Source organism: Strix uralensis, chromosome 2 (assembly GCF_047716275.1).
Source record: "Strix uralensis isolate ZFMK-TIS-50842 chromosome 2, bStrUra1, whole genome shotgun sequence".
NCBI classification, from domain to species: Eukaryota; Metazoa; Chordata; class Aves; order Strigiformes; family Strigidae; genus Strix; species Strix uralensis.
In genome coordinates, this window is record NC_133973.1 from 63,963,888 (window position 1) to 63,990,188 (window position 26,301).

At 39.4% G+C, this 26,301-nt stretch overlaps 1 protein-coding gene and 1 long non-coding RNA gene across 6 annotated transcripts in view; both read left to right on the forward strand.

Moving 5' to 3' along the window:
* The window catches only part of GABRB3 (gamma-aminobutyric acid type A receptor subunit beta3), a 196,563-nt gene extending 179,963 nt beyond the window's left edge, over nucleotides 1–16,600 (forward strand). For all 5 annotated transcript variants that reach the window (XM_074858988.1, XM_074858990.1, XM_074858989.1 and 2 more), the window contains 2 exons: nucleotides 1,584–1,828; nucleotides 12,610–16,600. In XM_074858988.1, coding sequence (XP_074715089.1) covers nucleotides 1,584–1,828; nucleotides 12,610–12,960 — 596 coding nt within the window. In that variant the 3' untranslated portion in view covers nucleotides 12,961–16,600. The remainder of the gene's footprint in view (nucleotides 1–1,583; nucleotides 1,829–12,609) is intronic.
* A 3,421-nt stretch (nucleotides 16,601–20,021) lies between these two features.
* Nucleotides 20,022–24,235, forward strand: LOC141940182 (uncharacterized). Its single transcript, XR_012627906.1, has 4 exons — nucleotides 20,022–20,383; nucleotides 22,096–22,276; nucleotides 23,479–23,612; nucleotides 24,076–24,235. It is a non-coding gene; the product is annotated as an uncharacterized LOC141940182 (long non-coding RNA).
* Nucleotides 24,236–26,301: the final 2,066 nt, after the last annotated feature.

Consider the following 26,301-nt stretch of genomic DNA (forward strand, 5'->3'; position numbering starts at 1 on the left):
TTTCTCACCCCTGTTCCTTGTGCTGGCATGGAGGTTTTCTAAAGACTCTGTCTCTGACTCTGTCCAAGTTTCTTTAGGTAAAAATAATGTGTCAGCTATATTCCTCATTTTACTGCAGAGCTGGGTGAGTTATACCCAATACAGTTTTTAAATAAACTTGTGTTGTGTGTGTCTCCGCTGTATTTCAAGCCTTGAAACATCTGACATCAACACACACTTGTTTCACAGTTTAGAGGAAAAACACTGAAAACTGCATGATGCTGGAGTACTAAATATACAAAATACCTGTTACAGAACCTTATAGGTTACTGCTACAGTTCCCTGGAGTGACACTCTTTACACTGACAGCTTGATTTTGAGTGATATTGTCTTTATTTCTGTCTCTTCAGGTAGAAGAATCTGTGCTTTGTAATATGGCAGCAATTTTCTTTTGTTCTTTATTTGTGTTCTGCCCACATTTTAGTGACTACTTACAAACTGATGGTATAATTATGAAATCAGAGAAAATAGTAATGGAGGGGACCTATTAGAATGATTTGCCTCATTTACCAATGTAGACTTATTCCACAAATCAGTGTTTTCAGCCACCTGTGATTTGCGCTTGCCATAAAATTTCCAGCAGAGATACAGACCTTGCACTTTATTGTGAATTCAAGCAGACAATATATTTGCTTTTCTTACCAGCTTTTCAAAACAGTGCTCTGTAATATATTTTTAGATGTTATGCTGGTCCTTAGGTAAATAAATGAGGGTTTGACATAATTTACAGATTTTTCTAGGTACTTTATTGGTGTCCAGTCAATCACTATAAAAATGTTGCTCTCCCTCCTTGTCTTTTTCTTTCCACAAATGCACATACCTGTCTGCCTCTCACCTCTCATCTCACTTCTTTCTATGTAAAAATTAGAATAATGCTCTAATCTAGTCACCTCAAATCCCTCTTCTATATAGTCCTTTTGTGAAATAGGTGTCTAAAATAGATGGGATGAACTGCTCTAGAAAGGTGCCTGTGCTCTCCATCTGCTACAGAGAGGCCCTACAGGACTAACTTCAAACAACTGCTTAACTTTAAGAAATTTAAAATTGTATGAGAGGAATCTTTCACCATCTATACGAACACTCTGTCTTAATATGTGCACATGGTTCTATCTATCCAGACCCCTAATTAGTTTTGCTACTTTTTAAAAACTTCTCTCCGTTGTATTGAGCAGCACGGTGCTGGAAGAGCACACCTTTTAATGCTTGGCAGACTGCCTTTCTGTTGCAGATCAGCTTGGTCTTCATGGAAGAGATTCTCAGTACAGCTACACCAGCTTCCATGAAGCTATGCCAACTCACGGCAGTGGTGCCAGGCCCCCTTGTTAGCTGTTCCCTCTGATCATATGAAGGAAATATTGTAACAGAATAATAATGTATCAAGCTTTAATTTTGCTTTCATTTGCAGTGATGTCACCTGGGAGATATCTTTCGCAAATTTTTGAGGTTCTTCACACTGCCAAGGCAAATTTGCTAAAAAGGAAAATAAAATTGAAGCATGGTATGCGTGGAGTTGTAAGATATGTGCTCTTTTTTTCTTTGTGTAGGAATTACAACTGTGCTGACTATGACAACAATCAACACTCATCTGCGAGAGACTTTGCCTAAAATTCCATATGTTAAAGCCATTGACATGTATCTTATGGGCTGCTTTGTATTTGTCTTCTTGGCCTTACTTGAATACGCCTTTGTCAACTACATTTTCTTTGGAAAAGGCCCTCAAAGGCAGAAGAAACTTGCAGAAAAAACAGCAAAGGCAAACAACGATCGCTCAAAGTTTGAAGGCAGCCGGGTAGGCTTCTTTAATCTATATATAGTCTCTCTTTTATTACAAAAACTAACTGTATGAAATAAACAAAAAAGCCTGTGTAAAAACATCAGCAGCCACATCTTTTTGTGGACAAACTTTGGCATTTTTATATTCATGAACCTACATAGAAGAATATGTTTAGGCATACAGAAATTGAAGTGAGTATGATCTGTATGACAAGTAACTGTAAGAAGAAAACAACGGGAGTGCAGCTAGCTTGGAAATAGAAGCTCAGACCTACAAAAGCATTTATTTGTCTAAACCAAATATAAATTAACTGTGATTTTGTTTAAGTGCCTATGTAAGGGAATCCAGGATCTGAGCATACTTTTTCTCACTTCAGTTAGAGCGGAAGCATTTATAATGGGAGAGAACAGATAAAGGATTAGTTCTGCCATGCTAATTACTTGACTAGCATAGCTGAACCTCTGTGTGTGTCATCGTCATCTGGTGCTGTTTAAGACCAGCAGAAAATTATGATTCCTAGAGAAACTTTCAGATTGATTTCTGAAGCACAGTATTGGCATGGTCTGTGCTGATTACACTCCAGCCTGTTTTCTTGTCTAGAGTATTACTTCATCCAATTAATACATTTTTTTTTTTCACCTTTGGAAGAAAAATTCAAGGTATTCAACACTATATGATGTTAGCAAGTCATGACAGTTTGAATAGGACATCTTTTTTTGGCTAAAATGCGCCCAGTGAGACTTTTTCATTCAGTTTTGTTGAGTAAGACTGTTTTTGCTATCAGCTATAAATTAGAAGAGTTCACAGTGATGAAACTGCTACCTGTTTATTAAATACAGGTATCATAAAAGTAATTTCAAGCTGTATTTTTGATCCTAATGGTTCTGTCTGCTATAGTCAGTGTAATGCAGAACTACACCTAATTATCAACACTCATATCTGTGAAATAATTTTTGAACGAATAAACTCATTTTTGTCCACTATATTATGAAACCAAATTCGCATCACAGTTGGCAGCACTGCTTAGGACTAAGCTAGCAGCAAGAATGAATTCCCTTTCCTGTAAAAATAAACAGTTATAATTATAAAAAAAGCAGATGGGAAAAAAAAAAGAGTATCACAACTGAAAGTAATGGAGAAGATTTTAGCTGCAAGCAGGTAATGCAGATGTATGCACTAATGTTCAGCTCTCCTAGTGGAAACCATCTGGTGAATCTCATCTATTTAAATGATTTACATAATTCCGTACAAGTCTTGTTAATGGACCCAACTGCATCGCATGCCTGACTGTTCTGTCTTGAGATCAATTGGTCTATATTGTCAAAAGAAGCATAAGTACCTTAACTAATGAAAATGAGAGGTTTTCATACCCAGATACTGCCATTCTTGTATTCCAGATCTGATAATACCATATATCAAACTTCCTTTTCTTTCTCACTTTTGACTTGCAACCTTTTCTTTTTATTCTGGACCTTCCTAAGCAAGTATCATGGACTGTTCTGACTTTTCTGCTGGTTTAATATCAGCCATGCATGAATGAAATTAGGATACGAATTCAGCACACCAGAGCTGAAAGAAGAGTGTGTTACTTTGTCCCTTGGAATCCCAAGGGACTGTGAATATACTGACTGTGAATATTTGCTGTTCAAATGACATAGGATAAATAATGAGGTATGGTCGCATTCTGTCTAGAAAACATTTTGTCCCCAGGCATCAGCTGGTGAAGCTAACAGAGTTTTGTTGCAGTTATTGGATTCAGTGCCTTCAGAGAAGCAGTGCCAGCATGCAACAGGAAAAGACAGAAACATTAAGTAGAGCTGATCAGAAATCTTCCTTTGAAACAAAACAAAGCATGGACAGAAAATGCAGATTCAGTGCATATAGGATGTCAAATCTGAATTTCTCATCTGAGAAACACTGGCAAATGCAAAGCAGAGGGAATTGCTCAGAGCAGGTAAGAGGTCCCATTGCTTTCAGGATGAGCAGCTCAGGCAAAATCCATCTAGCAGATCTACTTTGGACAAAGTTTATCAGGGCTTCCAGACACCACAGCCCTGAAGCAGGAAAATGGTTCTGGATCATGCCCACCATGTACTGTGCTGTACAGACATCCATGGATATAGCAGGACAGGTGGTCATGCCAGAGTTTTTAACATGCCATGGAAGGCAGTTCCTGAAAGCTCTGCAACTGTGGCTCTGACCTCTTCAGGGACAGTAAAGAGGCATTAACTTTAAACCTCTCCTTTGGTGGCGCTTGGAGATCATTGAATCTGATGGAGATAACAGATGCTTGGCAGTTGCTTGCTTCTTGCTTTAGAGTTGGGACTCAGGAGCTGGATGTCCTGGAAGAGACTCATGAACTGGAGGGCATACCACACAGTAAGGGAGACACAGAGCCATAGATGAAGACTATTTCGTGCATGTTCAGTAAAATTATTGCTTTTGTGATTTCAGTGAGGCTTCAGGCTTCCATGGAGTGTATTTCCATTCAGAAAGGGAAGTTTTCTAATCCTGGGAAATATTTCAAATCTGTCGTGTTTTGGGGCTGAGCGACATTTTCAAAGAAAGGGAGTATGCCTAAAACCAGGCAGCCCCCTTTGCAGCTATCACCACTATTTGATGACTGTCAAAATGTATGCTGTGCTGGAAAGAAGATTGAAAAGGGTTCAAATATAAAACTGGAAGAAGGCATTATTTTTAGTTTGTCTCCAAGACTACCATTTTGGGTTGATTTGTGTTGCTGTTTTGTTTTAGTAATTGAATTTGCTTGTATATGAACCATGTGCATGAGCTCCCTGTCACTGATTTAGAGTGCTAGTTCAGGGCACTGGAAAAAAAAAACAAACAAAACCCAACCCAAACCAAATAAATAAATAAGCATTAGTCCATTTGTTGTCCACATCAGATGCTGTAACTTGTGGGTGTAGTGACAGAACAACTCTGTGCTGTATCAGGTCCAGCCTGAGTCAGGAGGGGCTGTGATGCTGTGGAAATCACTTGTCTGTGTTGGGAGGCAGCACTAGCAGAGCAGAGGCAGAAAAACATACTGCCTGGCGTTCAGGCCCTGAGTTCCAGCGTTGCTCTTACAGTACCCGAGACTGGGAGTGCTGCTCAGGCAGTGTCTCTCTCTCAGACAAAGGGAACAAGAGAAGTTGAGGGAAAATGCCACTATTTTCACTCAGGAGCGTTCTAGCCCATGGAAACCAGTAGAACCAGCATGGACACTGGTATTGTAGTTCATTTTTTACGTGTCAGAGGACTGAAGTCTGGAGTGCAAGCTGGCAGGCTTGGTTATAAATACTCTTATAGTGGCAAAGGGGCTTTTCATGCTTTCCTAGTCTTATTTGATTGTAGAGCATGAGAATTTTAATAACAAGAATGTTCTAGGCCACAAAATCCACAGATGTGGGTAAATTTATGTTTTATTTGATAATTGCTTTGCAAAGCAGCCACTGTTCATGCTCAGTAACTCTGCTTCCTAAGGCATGCATTTGCATTGTCCTGCATCGGAGGTTACGGGTTTGAATATCCAAAACCAGCACAGCCATCTCCATGTTGCTGCTGCTATGGACGTGCCACTCCAGCGCCAGGCTTTTAGGCACTTCTCTATGAGTTATTCCTGATACGCTACCACTGAGTTTACTGTGTTGTGGGGGGCTCCACCAGCTGCTGTGGCTGAGCTGCCTGTTGGCTTCATTGCTCCTGTTTCGGCTTTCTGTCCAGCTCAGCCCGTGTGTTAAAGCCAACGAGCCCAGTAGCTCCAGGCATAAGGGAAAGAAGAACCATTGCAGCATAGAAATGGCACAGCTAGTGTCCTCAAGTTGCAGAGGTGACAAAGAAAAGCAGTGAGGAGAGAAAAACTGCCCTGTATTCTCCCGTGTAGTGCTGCTGAAGGTGGTGTGATGACTGAGGCATGTCTGACTAAACTGAATCTCTGGAAATGGTTTCAGAAGATTCAGAACTGGTGATGAGATGAAACCTGAGCAAGCCTTTATGAATGACTCATCTGTGGATCAGCAGCTGACTACAAAGAAAACTTCACACTTAGCCATCTCTTCTTTTGACTGCTTTTGCATCACATTTTGTTTCAGATAATGCACTGTAAATAGTATTCCTTGTTGAACTTTTCCAGCCTATCCCAGTAAAGCATAGTTACTGGAGACAAACATAGAATGCTCCTTTTTTATGTATGACCAGTTTTTGTACACATACCAGTTTTGGACTGAAAATTCTCTTTTGAAAACCTTGATACACTGCTTCATGTATGACAAGCTCTAAGACGAAGAAAGAACTGAATCTTGATTTTTCATAAAATATTTCTTCTGCCTATGGTATCAGTGCCTAAATTAAAGTCCTCTGTGGAAAAGCTGTCAGAAGATAACAGGTGGCCTGTAAAAATGTTTTCCCTTGAAAACTGATCACCATTGTAATGGATCAGTTCTGTTTCTTCTGTTTGCACTGGCAGATTCAGGCTTCATTTGAAGCTCTCTGTGCACTTTCAGTTTTGCTACATAAATTGTTTCTTTTAAATAAGGCTCAGATACAGCCTAATTTACAACTAAATCAGCATGAGAGAGCTCTAAGGCAATCCTGTTCTCACTTGTTGTTCACTCTTGTGATAGAGGCTACTGGCATAATCAGCTGGTGAGCATGTGTTTTGGACATTGCTCCTTCTGGGCCAATCCACAGAGATTATGATTTGTTACAGTCCCCTGCTAAAAATGTTGCTTCTTAGTTCAAGCTGTGGCAATTTACGTTTTCAGTTTGTTGGGACCAAAAGTTTAGCCCCAGGGTATCAATCAGGAGGGTAACTATCACACAAGCTCATTCAAGCTTCAACCCCCTGTGGCTGTCAGACATGAGGGAAGAGCTTCCCTTGAACTAAAATAATGCATAACCCTTTATAAAAAGGCCCTTCTCGTCAGGCAGTCCCTGCATGTTTTTAGCTCTGGAGATTCCTGGCTCAAACCCCCTCTGTCGGCCAAGGCAGCAGCTTGCCCACCAGGCATTGCTGAGAATAGAGGCTCAAGCCACTTACATCTACTTAGCGCTTTTAAAGAATTGTTAATTGTAGCAACCCTTCTCAAAAGTCAGATTTTATTCTGAGAATGAGTATCATCTTGGCTGCTATGGCAGAATTATCACTCAGTTTAAATTTGGAAATATGAGAATAGCAAAGCTGGCAGTATTCTTCGGTGCATCTTCATCTTTACTGGATACCTTTTTCGGTGCTGTTTTGAACAGTGGGATATTTCTGAAACATGAGTGTGATGAGTAGATGCCAAGTTTTGAAAAATATCTGTCAAGGGTGATGAACACAGTTCTTGTGGGAAGAACTGTTGTCCTGTAGTGCTTATGATGGGGACATTCAGTGTCCACTGGGAAACTCATATGTGTGTTAATTCTATTTGTACAAGTATGAATGGTGCAAATCCAGAAAAATGAAGAAGGATTGTATGTGTAATCCATAGTAGAGCCCAGAGATTGCAAGAATCCAGACAGTGTGAAGCACAGGGCAAGGGAGGACCATACATTTATTTCCTTTTCTTCCTCTGTTCAAATACATCAAGGTTAATTGTCAAACTCCATTCTTACTTGGTGGACAGTGATATCAATATGAAAGTTCCTAATTATTTTTCTTCTTCATACTTTCCTTGTTTTCAAGATCTTTCCATCTTCCCAGTTCTGCTGACTACCCTGGGCTGATCTACGAGGCTGATATAATTCTCTGTTTCATTTTTTTGCACTTATTAATTAATATAAACATATTAAAATGGTAGTGAAAGAAGTATCAACTTTTAGACTCAGGGAGAACACTCAACACTATCATTTTTGTGGTGCTTGCAGTTTTAAATTATTTTTTAAATATCCAAGGCGTAATGTGGTCAATGAATTTTGCTTTAAGCACATATAACACTTAGGGCCTGATCGCATACTATCCTACAAGTTGGAAAGCCATAATTACATACATAAAGAAGATGAAAACTGCTGCCAGGTCGTTCACCCCTTGCAAAACTGCAGATGCTTGCACCGGGGCAGATAGGTGAGAATCAGGTAGCTGGAGTCTAGATTACAATTTCCACCAAAAATAGTTTCCATTTTATTTAATTTTAAGGGGAGATCTATTTTGTGGGATAATGTACTTGAATAGTAATTCTGATGTAAAATAATGCAAGATTAACTATAGTCACAGCTTTTCATGCTGTTATTTAAACCCACTATTTGCATTTATATTGCTTCGTATGATGGAAGGTGTTTACATGGTATTTAAAAATTTGGGCTTGATGAACTCCTAAACATACATATGGGGTTTGAGCAAAATACTTCCTCTTTTTTATTTTGTGTAGTAGAGTGAAAAACTTACAAGTAAAAAGAGATTTCATTGTAAAGCACTTAAAATTTATGGAATATTAAACAGAGAACTAAATGAACCTGAAATAATTCAGACACTACCTTATAGTAAATCAAGCCTTACGGTAGTTTCCTGACCCTGGTAAAGTGTTTTCAAACTGGCATTAAACTGAAGTTTTCCAGGAATCTTGATTGGAGAAAGGTATTCAATAGCAACTCTTGTCTTTCATTTCTTTAAAAATATAATGCCTAACATCTAAATGAGCCAGTATCTTTTTTAAAATTAAGAAGTAGATTCGGAACTTCCCAGGACATTGAAGTTTCATACCTACAACATGCAATCCAAGTTGAGCCCATTGGAGACGTGGTTTTCCTCCAACAGCAAGGACCAGAGGTTCTTTGTGAGCCTTATCTTAATTGTCCTCTTTCTGACTTCAGTTAGGTAAGTTATGGTGATTTTCATGTAATGACATTAGGCTGCTAGAGTATTTGGATTTTTTATTTGTACTGTAATATGTATAGTTCAGAAATGGTGAACCTTCAAAAGTGAATCTGTTTTTCTATGTATAAAATGTCTCACAGCATTTCATGCTTCTCAGCCTCCAAACAGTTATGTGAGATTCAGTCACTTCACCCTGGTGCAGGAGCTGTAGTTGTTACGAGGTGGGAGGGATGGAGTTTGATTAAAATTGATTCTGAAATAAGAGCATTGGGTTTGCATATTTGGATCCATGCTGATTCAGCAGGGAATTAATTAATGGTAGCGGTTTCCATCTGCATTGATGAGCTTACTGGGAAACACTCCATGGAAACAACCAGCCCTGGGTTGTGTTGGGAAGGAGATGGGAGCACTGACAGCAGAAAACACAGCAGGGAAACGGGAATGAAGGGCTTCAGGTGGAGCCATGGTGGAAAGAAAGGAGACTAGAAGAAGCATGGAGGCACAGGGTTGGCAGAGAAGGCAAAAAAGAGAAACATTAGGCCACCTAACAAGAAGGATGGTAAGGAGTGAGGGGAAATTGGCCAAATCCACAATGTCATCTCTCTGATTTATAAGAGAGCAAAACCTCGTGTTAATGTTTTGGGGAGACTTTCCAGTGCACAGACAGTGACATTTTTTGAGGCAGGTGATAAAATTATATTCTAAGGCTCATAAGGAGTAAAACTGAAGTTTTATCAAAGACATTGGCCTTGTTCATCATGTGTTAGCCATTCAGCTACTTTTCTTAGTCTGTATCTGTACATGGTGTAACATTTTACCTGGAGCCATGAAGCAACACTCGTGTTTGCTTATGGAGGATTTTGTCTTACATGTATTTTCAGGCAAACATGAGTCGACTTGCATGGGATATCCTGCCATTATTGGTTTGCTTCTTTATTCATTGAGAGAGATTATGTACATTTGTCAAAGTCATTTAAATCATGGCTTAAATCATTCAGAAGTCATGCTTATATGTAAATACTTTCTAACTTGCTACGTGCATTAAGTATTCACACTCCACAACATCACTTTAAGAATTGTTGCAGAGCATTAGCATACATTACTCTAATGTTGCTGAGGACTTAGGTGGTTTATCCAAAACTTCTGAAGGAATCATTACAATCTGCAGGAATAGATCTCAAGGATATCTGTGGACCAGAAGCCTGATTTCAGTTTCTGCAGACCCCTTCTTCTCTCCATCTGCTCCTTCCTTGTATTTGACATGCAAGTCTGTTGCTCTATTAACAAAGAGATGCATTTCAGAAGTATGTTTCCAAATATGTTTCATTTGACATTTTGAGAAAATACATGCTGTCATGCAACTTCATACAACATAATGGTATCTTCTGACAAAGCATTTACACAAATGTTGCAACTTTCTTGACCACCTTTCTAGTTTGATTTATAGATGCAGTGATGAGCAGTGAAAAGTGGCGACATCGTTGGCAGTTCAGAGGCAGAAGCCATGTTAGGGTGGCATGTAAGGTTGGTAGATAAGGTGAAGAAGGATATGCAATGCAATGCAATAAGTGGAATAAAATTAATTCCTTGGGCAGGAGAAGCGTGAATACATAGGTGTACCCTCTGGAATACAAGCTTTCAGCCAACACCTTACTTACAAGAAATCCAGGCTCTGTGTAGAAGGACAAAGTACCCATGGATGGGCTAATGTCTGTCTGTATGTATGTAGGTGGCAAACAGAATCAGGAGAGATCAGGAAGCCCTGAGGGAAGGAGTAGCTGACATCTGTGGTGGTGGAAGGAGAGGGAGTAGAGACCTGCAAGGGGAAGGCCATGCTGTCAGGGTAGAGCCCAGCAAAATGATCTTTGCTGTGGCATTTTTAGTAAGCTGAAGGACATTTCTGAAAGCCTGGGAGGAGATGGGAAAGAAGATGACATGTGACTCTGGGGAGGCCTGGATGAGAAATTTAGTTTTAAGCTTCATAAAGAAAACATAGATTGTGGAGATATTTTACACAATGCTGTTACAAATCCTGATCATAATTTGTACTCTTTGTGGAAAAAAAAAGAAAACTGAATAGGTTCTTTTCAGAAACCACCATAAGTAGTGATGATATCCATGGCTGTATTTCACAGCTGTGCATATCGCCTGGTTACAGATGCTGCTCAACAGCATGAACTTGTTTCTACAAACCTCAAGTTTGTACTTTTGTACCCAATGGGTTTCTGCCATGGGGAAAATAAATTATTCTTAATCACTACTGAGGCTTCTCCACCCCATTATTTTGGTTCACGTTGTTTATTTTTATTTATAGGCACTCATCAGCATAATGTGCTATTACCTACAACAGCAGGATTTGTTGGATACCTTAGGATTTTTTTTTTCTACTTGCCTGTATGTCATTCATAGCATTTTATATTCTTTTTCCATTTGCAAGAAGCTTGACAAAGCATTACTGATATACTATCATAATCATTTTCACTAGGAAAAGATAAGCTGCAGCATCAATGATTGATGAAAGAAATACCCATTTTACAGAATTTTAACAAGATTGAAAAAAGGTAAATGTGTGTGGACAGACACATACTTTCAGTGCATCACACAAAGCTTGCAAAGGACGTGGTATCAGATGACTGCACGAACTTCAAAAAGCCATGACAATAGTGTTTTCTCAACCACTTTTAAACAGATGCTTCTAGGATGAGATATTCAACTGCTGCACAGTTAACGCAGCTAGATCATGTGGCAGGTTAGAAAAATGTATTAATGGCAGGATGAACTGTGGATGAATAAATTGTATACGTAAAACTGGAAATTATCCTGTATGCCATGATTCACTATCTATTTCTGACATGGGGAACTGAGTTCACTTGAACAGAGTCACACATGCGTTAACTGGCTGAAAATACCCAGCACAGAGCATTTATTTTACCTTTAGCTGTCATTTTCCTTTCCCAAAAGCTGGCAGGAAAGTTGGAGCTGATCACTGCATCAGCTGTGTTCTCTGTCCGACCTCCAGCATGCAGGGCATGGGGCACAAGGGGATGTGGTGCCTCACCACTAAAGCTACCAGATAGTAAGACAGCATCGTTTGGGACTTCTCATCAGTGCCATTCCTGGAAACTGGAAGTTTTTCTGGGTTGAAGGAGCCATACCCAACTTTGTGCTGCTCCTCCTCTATCACTGCACGGGGGGACTGGAGAGTCTGGCCCAGAATTTGTTAAAGACCCAAAATGATCAGAACCTTCCTCTTTAATTACTAAAAAGACATTGCTTTGCTCACCTCTGCTCAACACTGCTCACTGGCTCTTGGATATGGAAGTGGAAGGGAAGACTGCCACCTATTTCCTCTGTTCAGCAGCTTTCTTCCATGGCTAAGTTCATTGCTTTTGAAGATCACTTACCCAGGTGGAAAAGCCCCACAGTTAAGCAATGCCATGATTGGAAAACTGTGCAAATGACTTTGGAAGGAAAAGTTTTAAGAGCAAAGTTGAAAATAAGCTCTGTGATTGCAAAATGCAAAGAGTTCAGCAGGTCAGAGCTACTATTGTGATTTTAGCGAACTTTACAGTCCCTTTTTCATCTGGTTTTAAGTCCCAGATAGAAAAAAGTTAGTCCAGTTTAATTTAGTTTCCTACCGTAGCAGAGAGAGAATCCATCCCTTACCCTCTACCCCTATTGCCAGCAATGTAGAGATTTCGCTCAACTACACCATCCTTTAAAATGCGGCTGGTTTAGAGGGAGAGGAAAATGATTGGTTTTGTCAAATACATTTTTGTACTGAATGTTGGTAGTATGATGATAACCCTGTTTGTAAAGGTATTTAAGTACTTGCCTGATTTTAAGCAGAGTATTGCTATTTTTTTCTGAGATTATCACATGCTTAAAATGAATACATGCTTTCTTAAAATATGTATGGGTTTGGAGATTTAAATACGCCCACATTCTGCTGATAGATGTCAAGTCTTTAGAAACAATTTATATTTCTATTTTTGCCCCTTAGGTGGACACTCATGGAAACATTCTGCTAACATCACTTGAAATTCACAACGAGATGGCAAGCAACGAGGTCACCACCAGCGTTACGGATGCCCGAAATTCAATGGTATCCTTTGACAACTCAGGAATCCAATACAGAAAACAAAGCTCACATCGCGAAAGCCTTGGAAGGCGTTCGTCAGAAAGAACAGGCTCCCACAGCAAGAGGGGCCATTTACGAAGAAGGTCTTCGCAACTGAAAATAAAAATCCCTGATCTAACAGATGTGAATGCCATCGACAGATGGTCAAGAATGGTGTTTCCATTCACATTTTCTCTTTTCAACTTAATTTACTGGCTATACTATGTTAACTGAGTGACTGGACTTTTTTAAAGGACTTCAGTTATAACAAGTGAAGTACTACTTGCCTGCAGAGTTTATATATATATTTATATACAAAAATATATATATATATGAACTTTTACTATATAGACCATATTCATGTATGTGTGAATACATGTAGCAAAGAATTGTATGTACTTAAGAGCACATACTGCAAAGCAAAAGTATATGTATGCACACACACATGTACACATACGTTCTGAGGTTACAGACACTTTAACATAGAATGCACTTCAGAGGAACTTTTTAAATCGAAAGGCAGGTGTCGTCAAAACAACAAGCCTTGAGAAAGTAAGTGTTGTATATTATCACTACAAAACTTTGATTGTCATGGAAATTTTCAAACAGCTATAATCGTGTATAAAGTCAGTATTTAGTAACATTGTTTGTAAATGCTGCCATACACACTAATCATAAAGTGGTAGAGTTACATTAGTAAGTTTAAAATAAGTCATTTATATTGCAGATCCATCAACTACAATTTCATGAAACCAAATTTATTTTTATTTGCTAAAATTTCTTGGGTTTATATATGCCATAATATATTTTTTCCCAGTCCTGAATGGGTATCGTTTTTAATGATCTCTTGCTTTCTCTTCTGCAGTAAGCAAGCTGATCATGGGAGTGTTGCTTTAGGTCTTTGGAGACATGTACATGTTCATAGTATTTCAAACAAACATTTTAAGTGTCCATCAACAGTGAAATGAAACTTTTGTAAGTACTGTAAATGTACAGCACATTTTCCTTCCCTTGGACTGGTTCCAGCTGCCATGTCATTTTGAAAGAGAACAGCACATTCTTAGTATAATTTAGCTGAGAATTCAACTACTGTCAATGTGTTCTACATCTGCTGTAGATTTAAAGATTGTTATTCCAGTGAAAGCATAGAAGATGTCTCAGGTTATTTGCTACTTCAACGTGAAACCACCTAGCTGTAGCCTTTTTTAAACATGCATTCATATTATTTAACATTCTTATAACATTGTATGTTAATGTAAATATATTTGCATAATATGCATATATTTTCTCAGTATTTTTCTTCCCTGTGCTTGCTATTGTGACCGCATGCTATGTCATATTTTTGTTTCTGTGATGTTACAACTTTTTATTCTCTAGAATTGAGCAAATAGAGCACTTCTGATACTTTGATTCAGTAATGGAGCATTTTCATGTTTTATTTATATACTGAAAGTATATACACATACACTTATCAAGCTAGTGTGCTGCCATCACAGATCACAAGAGATAGCAAACAGTATGTTTTGTTTCAGCATTAACTCTGTTCTAACATATCTTTCATGCTAATGTGACCATTTTGGTTTTCATCCCAATTCATTCCCTCACCAGGATTCCAACATTTTTCAGTCTAGTAGATTGTAGTCGTCAAGGTATGCCAGTTTCAGATCTGTAAACTTAATTTGTTATTTATCAGAACTAAACCTTTCTAAAGAAAAGAAGATATATTTTTTGTAAACAGTGTTTCTATCATGTACATTCTCAAATAACAACAAATACAGTAGCATAAATAGATCTAAAAATAAGAATTCAGGCTTAGCCCTTCCAGTTCTCTGCATGTAGAATTCCTCTGGACATCGATGGGAATTTTTGGCAGATGGAGAGCTCTGGATGCTAGTTAGAGACGTCTATGGCAGAAAAATGTGTGGATATGCATCTACCAAAAACACCAAAAAGGGATGAAACTGAAAAGGCTGCCTTGGCCCTGTAATGACCTGTGTTCTCGCTAGTACTTGATTTATCTGTGAGTAGAGCAATGATACTTGTGTTGCTGCCGTATACGGTCCGTTGCTGTTCGCACTCCTGACTATTTGCAGCTGAACTGTGAAACTTTGCTCTGGGCTGAAATTCAGCATAGATGATCCTGGGATGCAAAGTCTGTGTTGCAATCCCATCCTCGGGGCTGCTCCTTGAGCAGGAATGGGCTCCGCACAGTTGCCTTGCAGCAAAGCTGCAATGCGATCCCCAGCTGGTAGCCTTCACCATAGCCTCGGCTGCTGGCGTGGGCAGGATCAGCACCGCAGTCCTGCTGCATCCTTGGCAGTGGTGCAAAGTGGCTGTAACTGCAGTTTTTAAGCACTGTATCTGCAGACAACTATACAGTACGAAGAGCCTCAAAGGAACCCGTACATAGCTGGAGCAGAAAACCTTGCTTTTTAAAAGTTCCTCAATATTTGTTCCCATTGGTAAACCACAATGTATTATGAGCTCCCTAATATCTCTTAAAACTGTGAAGGGATTATAGAGCACATTGTCATAATTATAATCAAAGTAACTAAACAATTAACATCCTCCCAAAGTGCATATTTGGTAGAATTGTTGAAAAGCCCTCCCAAGTTTTTATGCTAATAATAAAATATAATTAAATAAAAAAAATCTGTTTTCAATAAAACTTAAAAATGGTAGGCTTTACTTTAGAAAAATTACCCTAGTAAAATGATCTTCGAGCAATTCTTTCAGTAAGTGCCCTAAAGAACTACCCTGAAAAATGGGATTCAAGAAGAGAGAGGTCCCACCCTCATGATTTAATCACAGTTTCCTCTTTTCTTCAAGCCTCAGCTCCTAGAAATCATGTGGTCAGGCAGAGATGTTCAACAAGAAGAGACTTTTTAGTTGTGATGAATATGTGTACTCCAATTCCCCCTGAAATCAGTTCTCCAGTGGCTTCAGCAAGGTTTTCCAAGCAGATGGAAAACTACTGTCTGGCCAGAGCAAAGAGGCACTGTGCATTTTCAGGACCCTGCATGGGCAAGAGAACTAAGTCCCTGAGGACTCTCCCTCTCTTACCCTTTGCACAACTGGAGGGCAGTGTGTTACTGCAGCACTTTCATGAAACCATATTCCCCACCTTGCCTCTCATCACAAAAAGTAGGCAGTCGCACCTTTCAGCTTTTTCACAAGATTTCATATTCATCGGTCTAGTTAAGTTCCATGGGGCACAAGCAGCTTGAACCCTGAACAGATCCAGGTCTTGGTTTGACTTCAGAAAAGCCAGGAAAATCTCACTTAAGGTTAACACTTCATCTTTAACACACGTTTTTGTGCCTTTTCTTTGCCAATTCCCTTCCTCTAGTCCCCGCACTACTTCTTACATACAGACACACACACAACACCATGTGTTAAGAACAGTGTTTACCTTGACCTCCCATTTTCTGGCTCTTGTCCCTGTATGCTAGCTGCAGTATATGATTTTAACCATAGATGGCTTTAAGACTAAAAATGGTTATTTCAACCAAATTGCACCAGAGTAATGTACTTCATAGCTAATTAACTCCTTTCTAACTCAGTACTACTATAAATAACATTTACACATCATTTGTTTGTAAAAGGCATTAAAAATAAAGAAAACTGGAACTATCTTGTGTTATAGCCCAAAGGGTCAATAAACAGTAGAAATATTATGGTGGTTTAACTCTAAGTTGATTTCATCCCATTGTAAAGATAAGCTAAAACCCAGTCTTTTTGCTTAAGGCACATCTATGTATTTTTGGTATTCTTCAACAGTGAAAAAAAAAGAATAAAATGGAATGATGAAGAGATGCTTTATGAAAATATTGATGAATGAATATTAATTTATTAAAAAGGATTTAAAGATTAATTGCTTACTTTTTTTTTCCTGGGGATGGAGGGAGTGTGATGACTCTGTGTTTGGCTAAATTTTAATGTTTAATTACACATTAAATATCATGTAATGGTTAGTCTTACACAAGATAACAAACATGAAAGCATTTTCTTATTGACACACAAGTAGCAAAAGGGATTCTTAAGCATTAAACTATTGTATTTCATAGTGTTGTCTATGGTAGATTAAGAAAGAGGGAAAAACAACATCCACTGATTTAGCAAGATTCTTAATAGCAAACCAACCTCTCTTCAAGCTGGGGTATTGCCAGTTAAGAGCAGAAAATTTGTCCTCTGCTTCGTATGAAAACTCTACTTGCCCAGAAGTCAAAAGAGCATTTGCTATCAAAACAAGACAGTAGTGTCCTGTTTATTTGTTTCATTAATCAAGTCATAAATATTTCAAAACCAAACCAAACAAACTTTCTTCAGCTATGCTAATTGTATCAGGAATGCTAATTGTGTTCATTGGACTTTTTATTGCTAACTATTAATAAGTTATTTCGACGTACTCAGGATACAGACAGATTCCAAGAGGGGTTTTTTAAGTCACCTTGACAGTAGTTCTTCAACCCCTTCCTCCCCAGAAAATACTTTGAAGATTTGGAAAGCAGTCTTTAAACCCAGTTGCCGTGCTTTGCATTGGAACAAGCTGTCACTTGCTTAAATCTCATAGTAGCTAATGATACACGTCACAACTTTTAGAAGTAGATAAAATATTCAGCACTGTAGATGTGATTGCAAGGCCTTTGAAGTCAACAGCAAGGCTCCCTCTGATTTCAGCACATTTCTGCTCACTTTTAGCAACGCTTCCCAGATCATAAGTAACATCTATTATCTATTTATTCCATATTGTAGAGTAGAAAAAATTAATGAGCTTAGTTTTGTGATTGGGAATATCTGGTAAGAGATGTATTTCTTTGTGTATTTTGGATATGATGTATGGATAAACATCAATTAATTGCTTAAGTATTACTCATTATATTAAAAGAGTTCAGATTCTATTAGAAATCATTGGCTGTTTTCCCCAAATAAATACAGACCTATTAGTGTCAAGACTATTTTCAGAGATGTTGGTTTTATAGTCACAACTGTCACAACAGCAAACTCTACCTGCTAACAGAAGAAGTAGAGTAGACAGCTGAAAACTAACTAAAAGCAATGGGAATCACAAGGCTTCTCTGGATTTTTTTTTTTAATACAGAATCTCTCATAAGTGCCTTTAAACTTCTCCAAATACAGGGTCTGAGCTTTTCTAAAATTATTTCAGATTTTGGGTGTGTAATTCATGTGGTTTTTAAACCTTGTGAGGACCTGACTTGTGGACTCAGACATACACCTTCTGAAAATCAAATCCTTCCGCAGCTTATCCAACATACAGCATCACTTGTCATGCTTGAAAACAAAGGCCATGCAGATGCGGTATGTAGTAGTACAAAAAGAACAACTACTGCCCCTAAAATCAGTCAGAGTTTAAATTATTGCCTAATTAACTGAACTTTAGGTCATGCTTAAGCAAGAACAATATTTATTTGGGCAACCTCCCTTACCTTTGCAATGTGCTATGCGGTATGCTGTTGTCCCAGCATTGCAGTCTTAATTTAGATTAGCAGGTTTGGTTCTCTCCTGGAAACAAGGGAAAACCCAGAAAGTGACTGCTCAGGCCAAGTTTGCCCCTGCGCTGGCATACCTCCATCAAGGAGTAGGGAAAGCACCTCCCTCCGTTTTCCCTAGAGAGAGCTCCCCAAAGCCACTCAGGTCCTTGCTCTGAATCTCTCTTTAGAGGCACCAATCTCTCTCCTTTGACTCCAGAGGGAGCCTTAGGCTAAACTCTGAATTATCCCCCAGTTTACCACCAGCAGTTGGCTTCTTTCAGATGTTATTGCTCCTGCTGCAAAGACTTGGAGATAAAGTAGCTATTATCCTAGCTGGCAGGAGGCACACCAGCAAACAGCATGTGTACTCGGGGCTATGATACATCATGGTACTCTTTAGGTTATTCGTTCTAGTATTTAAATATATTTCAGTTTATGTTCTAGCCTTCAAGAGTTAGCACGCTTGTCTCCAGGTGCTGATGCTTTTTATATGAATGTACTTGGGAGTCTGGGACAGAGCATGAGGAGTTTTCTAAAGACTTTAAATCTGTTCAGCAGTACTGCCTTGAGCATTTTATCCATCCTTCATTCATATCACAGGTCAGGATTTACCTACCCCTGCACTAGGTTAACCACACGTCTAAAGGTTACCAAGAGCTCAAGTATACAGCCGTGTGCTGCCAAGTGATGACTTGCTCAGCTGTACCATTAGATCTTCTGCTTGTTGGGAAGTGTCTTACAGATCAGATGCTATATTAGTCTAACAACCAACTGCTGCTTCACACTTCCTCCATCTAAAATGCCAGAGCTGCCACTAAAGACCCCATTTTCTCATCTTTTGAAAATTACTAGAAAAGGGGGAATTTGCAGGCTGTCAGGCAATTAAGAACCTCTCTCTGTACATCCAGGCTCAAATTTTGCTTCAGGTTATACATTTAATCCACAGGGACAGAAGTAATTTGGTACAAAATTCTTCCTGCCTAGGGCTGCTCTTAAGAGTTTGCAGTCCAAAACACCAGTAATATAGGTAGATGCAAAAGTATTTAAAACTGCTAGCAATGAAGTCTTTCTGTCTTTTTTCTTCAGGGGATATTTAATGTGAAAGGCACAAACAATTGCAGGAGCAGGAACAGCACTCGGTAAATCTCCCAGTGCAGCCAGTCCAAGATCTAGGCTGGAGACAGGCACTTGTGCTTCTCTTGCTTTCAAAGGTTTTTCTTCTTGGCTAGCAGATGAAGAGTTCTGATGGAAATTCCCAGCTCAGCTGAAAAGGGTCCCAGACATGACCCAGAACACCCTTTGGCCAAGTGCTCTAGGCATCTGCCTCTGATGTAAAGAGCTGAAAAAGCACTATATCTAACTGCATCTTAGATGGAGGGGACCCTCCTGTCATGAAAAGGCTTTTGGTGCCAAGCAGTACCTCTGAGTGCCTTCAAGGCATGGATTCTTCCTAAACTTTGTATTTCCTGCCGCTGCTCCTGGACAGTTGCTAACTGGATGTCCTGCTTTGCCCTTCAGAGCTGTCTAATTTTCCTGCCAATGCAGAGGACATGCGGGCTGAATTCGTTACATCTCACATGGTACATTTATCTGAGGCACACAGTCCCTCAGTCATTGTAGACCCTATCTGTAACCAACAGAAATACATACTATCATCCGGAGGGCTATTTAAAGCCCGTATCTGTAGTTCCAAGCCAGCATTTTTAATTTTAATTCTTTCACTAGCTGCAAAACCAGCCTCCAGAGAAACTTGTGAGCCATGACAGAGGGAACTGTGTGAGCAGCAGTGCTGCTGCACAGTGCTCTGCAGCTGGAGTTGCTGTGCTTGAAGTTTGCATGTGAAAGGGAGCGCAAGAGAGAAATAATGCCAGAGAAATGGAAATAATTCCTACACTTGCCTAGATTTATAATGTTTTGGACTAAACTGTTTCACTTGCAGATGACGGAAGACATCCTGCGATGTGAGTGATCCCGTATCACGATCAACACTGTTCCACTCGCCTCCCCTTCGGTATCGGTGAGATCCAAGTGTGGGCTTACAACTTTGGCTGGAAACTCAGAACCATGTTGGTTGTTGGGAAATAACTTCTGATTGCTTATTGGGATTGGAAAACTGTGACATGACTTCATTTGCAAATGGGAACAATTTCAAGACACATTTTCCTGTGAGTTTAACGCTCCTGACTTTGCCTTATTCTAAGCTGGAAACTACGGCATCATTAACTCTTTTTCAAATTACCATTTAATTTTTCATTATTTAATGTGAAGCACTGAGGTTTTTTTGTTAGTTTCACTAAAAATACAATACCCATTTGCAGCAGGAAAGTAATTAATCTGTGTAATAAATGCATATACAACTGCACATAGTGCAAGGTATTAATAGTGAAACAATCTAATGGATACCCATAGCCTGCTGCTACTGCTTGGGCATTATTTAAAATACTGTCGACAGTTACATTTGCAAAGTGTGCTTAATTCATAATGACATTTATTAGGTATTCTATATGGGCAGTTAATATAGCATACTTCCATGTATCTCATTTGCTTTGACAAGGTAGTTTTTGGTGAAGCCAATGATGGAACCTCACTGATGTTAAATTTCTCTTGATCATCATTTCTTGCAGACCTGTAACATTCTGAATGCAGATGACAGTTTTGACATTCACAAGATGTAGATTTAATTATCATCTTGATTACCTGAGCTGGAAAGCCAGATGCCTAAATATCATTAAAGGTCGAGTAGAACAAATCCTGATAGTTGGTATCTTTCAGTGTTAGAAACGTTACTTGAATTGGAAGGTGACTTAAAGCATAACAACAAGTAATTGGAAAATCAAGGGCTTTTTTCTTTGCACAACTCCCTTCCTGCACGAAGAGTTGTTTAAGCATTGTTTAAACAAGAATCTGGTCCTAAAAGATGAAGGAATTTGAGCTGGAGTACAAAAGACATGTAAATTGCCTCAAATAAAAGAGAACAGGAAGGAGAGGTACCCAAGACACTAAGATATATAAAGATCTGATAGTTTTTCCCAGTGTCCCATGGTAGGTAACACTTTATTGTTGAGAGACTCACATAAAGCACAGCAAGCCTCCTCTTTTATAGCAGAGAATTTGTCAATATCCTTTACTTTTATGTGCATGATTTATAAACCTATTTTCTAAGGCAATTTGAGAGTTGTAAAATCATACCATTATTTAGCACACAGCTCCTTGCGGATTCTGGTTTATCAACTGTTAGGTAAAGAGTGGAAAAAGCATCTGCTAATCACTCATTAAATTAGAATAGATTCAAACAAATGACTGCTATTAAGAGTCCTGATCCAAAGCCCATTATAGCCGACAGAAAAGCTCTTGGAGGTTTCGACAGGCTTTGCATACCACCTGAAGTTAATATTAGCCAGACTGATGGAAAATTTACATCTTAATTGATTACATAAAATTCAAGACACAGAAAAATGCCAGAACTTAAGACATGTATGGGAAAGATCAAAATACAGTAGAGGACTGAAACCTGAAATTGCAATAGCCTCAAGAGATAGAACTTTGTGCGATTTTAGTTCAATTGAGTACATTGCTTCTGGTAAGGTGACAAACAGCCAGGCTGTGTTTTCGTTCATCCATGGATGTCCACAAAACCCAGGCTTGCCTCTTAGGAGCAAAATGCCAAACCAAATAAAAAACCTCCAAAACACCCCAAAAAAATGGAAGTGGAGCACCTCTGACAGGTCAGACAGCTCTCCCCTCCAGACGCAGGCTGACATTCTACTGCCACAGATAGGTATTTTAATTATTTTTTATTAATACAAATGTTGACATCATTATTAGTATTATTGTTATTTAATAATAATATAGACATATTACATGATTTATTGAAAAGGAAACCTTATCTAAGATCTGACCGTGTTGAAGCAGATTACTGTAGCCCAAACTATGGGATAGCTGTGATGTAGGGAGTGAAGAATTTTTGGCCTGAAACTGCTTTCCGATGTACAAACGTAAAAACAGAAACTGATTCTCCTGCTGCTTCCTGCTCACTGACACCAGCCCGTAAGTCTGAGGTGAGTTACTATAGGTTTAAATGAGGACCGAGAAATCACAACTGAAAAGGATGAGAACCTCAAAGGTGGGAGGGCAAGGGGGGCTACCCTCATGCTGTCAATAATGTAGCAGTTTTGGAAGAATTTCTGTTTAATACTTAGGTGGCCCATTTGGAGTTCAATGCTGTCTGGCATGTCAAATGATCTTGAAAAGCATATTTAGTAGCTTCAGCTGTAATAAGAAAAGCTTGATAACCACTGAAGCACCATCTTCACAGATATACACCTTCTTCTATTGTAAAGTGATTGTAAAACATGAAGGTAAGAGCTTCAGGGGACTGCCTGGATGATGCTCTGCTAGCTAGCTGTAGAAATTTTCAGTGCACTCAGTCCTATTGATAGATGCTAGCTAACAAAAAGACTGCCAGCAAATCCTCCACTCATTTTCATTTTCATTGGCTTTTTCGAGAGCAAGACCTAAACATTAAGAGCATCCTGCCTTGTCAAAGCCAGGCAGCCCTGTCACTCACTCCTTTTCATGCAGTGGCCAGGGTCTACCTTTAAGTCCCAGAGATTGCCCTGGTGGCTCCAGCTGAGAGGATGCTGCCTACTCTCGCCTACTCTCGCTGCGCAGAAGCTCTCTGGGCTGAATGCATTTATGGCCGATTTTTCCCCCCCTTTTGTTCTTTTGCCAAAATTGCCCTTTAGCTCAAATAGCCCTTCTTCTGGCATTTAGTCTTCTGATATATTTTTAGAGAGAAATCACATCTTTTTCAACCTTCCCTTTGCTGAGCTACAATAAGATCAGCTATTTTTAGTCACAATGTGCTCTTCTCCCTCCTGACCACCATCTTAGTCTCACCTGTTGCAGAAAAAAATAATAATAACCCTCTTTCTGGATCATAAATGACCAAAATATTATATACTGTCTTTATTCTTCTTGATCACGTCCTCTCTCGTGTTGTTTGGACACACTCTCCCAATAACCATTGTCAGTCTCTTCCCCTGTCCAGCCCTTAGCTCATAATTTATTTTCAATCTTCTTTTATGTCTCTAATTCTCTTTTCTCCATGCTGTCCACTTGCCTTCTGATGTAAGGAAAGGAATTTGTGTTAACACATACTAGAGGGAAGGAGAAACCCTGAACTAAAGGTGAAGGAAAAGCTTGCATTTCATCTCACTGATGAATAACACAGACCAAGTCTTCTGTATCTTTCATCTAGCTCCACTGACAAGGCAAAAACAGGTTTTGAAGCACAGAGAAAACCAGAATTTGACAGACGATGGGTATTTTCCAAGGTGCCACATTTCCTTCACAAGGTCCTGGGGCTCAGACCTAACACACCTCTGTTACGATGTGAGTATTAATGCTGGCAGGAAGAGTCTTTAAACAATGAATTATCTTGGGGTTTGAAACTGAAGCCATTATCCACATGTGAAGCAAGGTGCTTGGGATGGAGCTGCGTCAGAGCACCACACCTACTCTAGCCAGATCAGCTAAGCATAAAAACTGCTCACAAATGTCGTGTTTAATAACCACTCAGGGAAAACCAGCAGCACTGGCAACAACTAGGCATGGAGCAGAGTGGTACACTGCTCTTGTAATAAACTGCTGGTGTCTCTGGCTGCCCAGTGTGGGTTGTGCCCTGCAGGCGCAGCCAGCAGCCTGCTAGAACGGGGCGGTTTCAGAAAGCCAAAGGAGCTTTCCTGCTGATGCAAAGACGCATTTTAAAACCCACCACTGAATATGAGCTGACATTTTCTAAAACTACTAAAACTGCCTGCCCTTTCCTTTTCTTTCTTTGGTACTTCGCTTGCAGGGCTGCATGGAGACCTGATTCCCAAAATGTTCCTGCCGAAAATCAGATCTCACTCAAGCCCCAGACAAGTTGTGATCCCACAGCCAGTCATGACCTGCTGGTTCTAGCATGAAATGGGGACATGCTGTGTTTGATGGGACAGAAAGAACCTGAAAATAAAGTTAAGGACAAAGGTCAGTTAATACAGAGATGGGATCCATGATAAACTGTTGAACAATAAAATTGTTAGTGTCAGTCCTCTCTACGCTGAATATCTGTTACTCCCCAAAGGTGTCATGGACTGACTGCTACGCCTGAGTTTGGGTGCACCAACTCTCTGGAGGCACCTCTGTAAGGAATGTGCCAATTATGGTACTAAGGGCTGAAGAAGCTGGGGAAAAGAGGTGATATTTATTTGCAGTCCCACTCTTTTGTATCTCTTTTTGCCAAACAAAGCCTCAAAGTCTCTGTCTTGTCAACAAGACAGGTGGGGAAAATGGGGAAAAAAACATCTGGCCTTGGGTCCCCTTCCTAGGAAGGCATGTGCTCACTCCAGGGGAGCTGATGGATGTCCATCCCCAGAGACCTTCAGCTCCCCTTCTTCTGAAGGGTGATGGAGCTGATGAGATACCATCCCACCCTGTGTGCCAGGGAAAGCCTCTCTGTGGTCCTAGGGCTCCTCTACAGCTGATCCTAATGGCACCTGAAAAGATGCTTTTTAAAAGGTAAAGTGCAATACCACAAGCAATTGTGTTATTAAATACGTATCTTGTTTGGACTCCAATTCTTCTATGTTTTCCAGTTATACTGTATCAAGGATGAAAGCAACCTTGAAGAGGCAAAAGTTGAGCACTAAGCTAAAATTCACTCTTATCAGAACTGTTACTAGAGGACAAGAGGATTATTTATGTTTTTTCACATAACAGAGTACTTGTCACATCTGCAGTTGTGGGCTTTTTTAATCTAATTGCTAACTTGAAATGCAAATGACTGTAAAATTTCACAGACACATTTTAAAAATGCAAATTGCGTGTGATAACAAAGTAATTTTCACATACTATTTTCCTTTGCTCATGAGTAGCATTTTTTAGTTTGTCTGGGGATATTTTTTTTGGAAACTTCCCAAGCAGTTAAAATGCCTAGTTTAAAATATGGAATTACATTCCTTGTATTGACAAATATAAATGCATGTAATATTAGGGACATACTCCGCACATATTGAAGAACAAGAACATTACAGATAAGCATTCTCTCTGCAACCTTAATTCCCACTGCTGTATATGAATTAATGCAGTAAGTTACAGGTCCTTATGTGTGTGATTTTTCCTGCAGTATCTACATACCAGAATGGGCCAAAGTTTTAACAACTGTTTGGCTAAAAAGTCTAAATATTTGAAGCTGGTGGGGATGCTTGGATGTTCAAAAACTTCAGTCAGAAGTCTGAAAATGTAAATTTGCCTTCAGGAGCAAGGCTCTGTGATGGTTGGGTCAGGTGTGGGTGTGTAGTTTGGACCAGGCAGCTATTCTGTGGTTGCCTGCAGCTGTTGGGTTGGATGAAGTGGTGCTGGTGGTCCCCCCCTTTCTATTTTTAAAGATATTGGCCTTTAATGTTTGTGCTAGAGCATAGTTGTGTACTCGCTAAAAAAGTGGGATGAGTCCCAGTTGTTGGAACAAATTGCTCTTGCTGAGAACAAAACCAATCAGTTGTTAACATAACATGCCAGTAGGAGGCTTGCCAAAGTTGACTTAGGCCTCCAGGCGATAATGCTGTGCAAATAGCATTAGATTGCAACTAAAAGCCTGAAACTGAGGAACAGGAGAATTGCAGAGCAGATGTGTAGCAAGCAGAAAACTAAAAGAAGAGGAAGGCATAAGAAAGATCTGTAACAACTTAGGAAGTTTGCAGCTTCTCTGCAAAAATACTCTGAAAAATGATCTGGCATGTCAGTGCCACAATTTCTGTATGCACATCAAATGTACCCAAGAGGGACTAACTTATTTTCAGAGATAGCTGCTCTGCAGTTTCTCCAGAAATCAGATTGCTGGTGTCTGTCTCAGGTTGGGATAGCCAATAACAGGCCCATAAAATTGTTTACTACCTTAGCTGAGATCATGAAAGGAAAACCAGAAAAAATTTCCAGACAAATGTAAACTCAAGGTGGACCAAACTACAGCCATGTTATTGGCAACTTATCATGGAGTTTTGCAGCCTCAAAATTTCAATTCCTCCTGATGGATGGGAGTTGA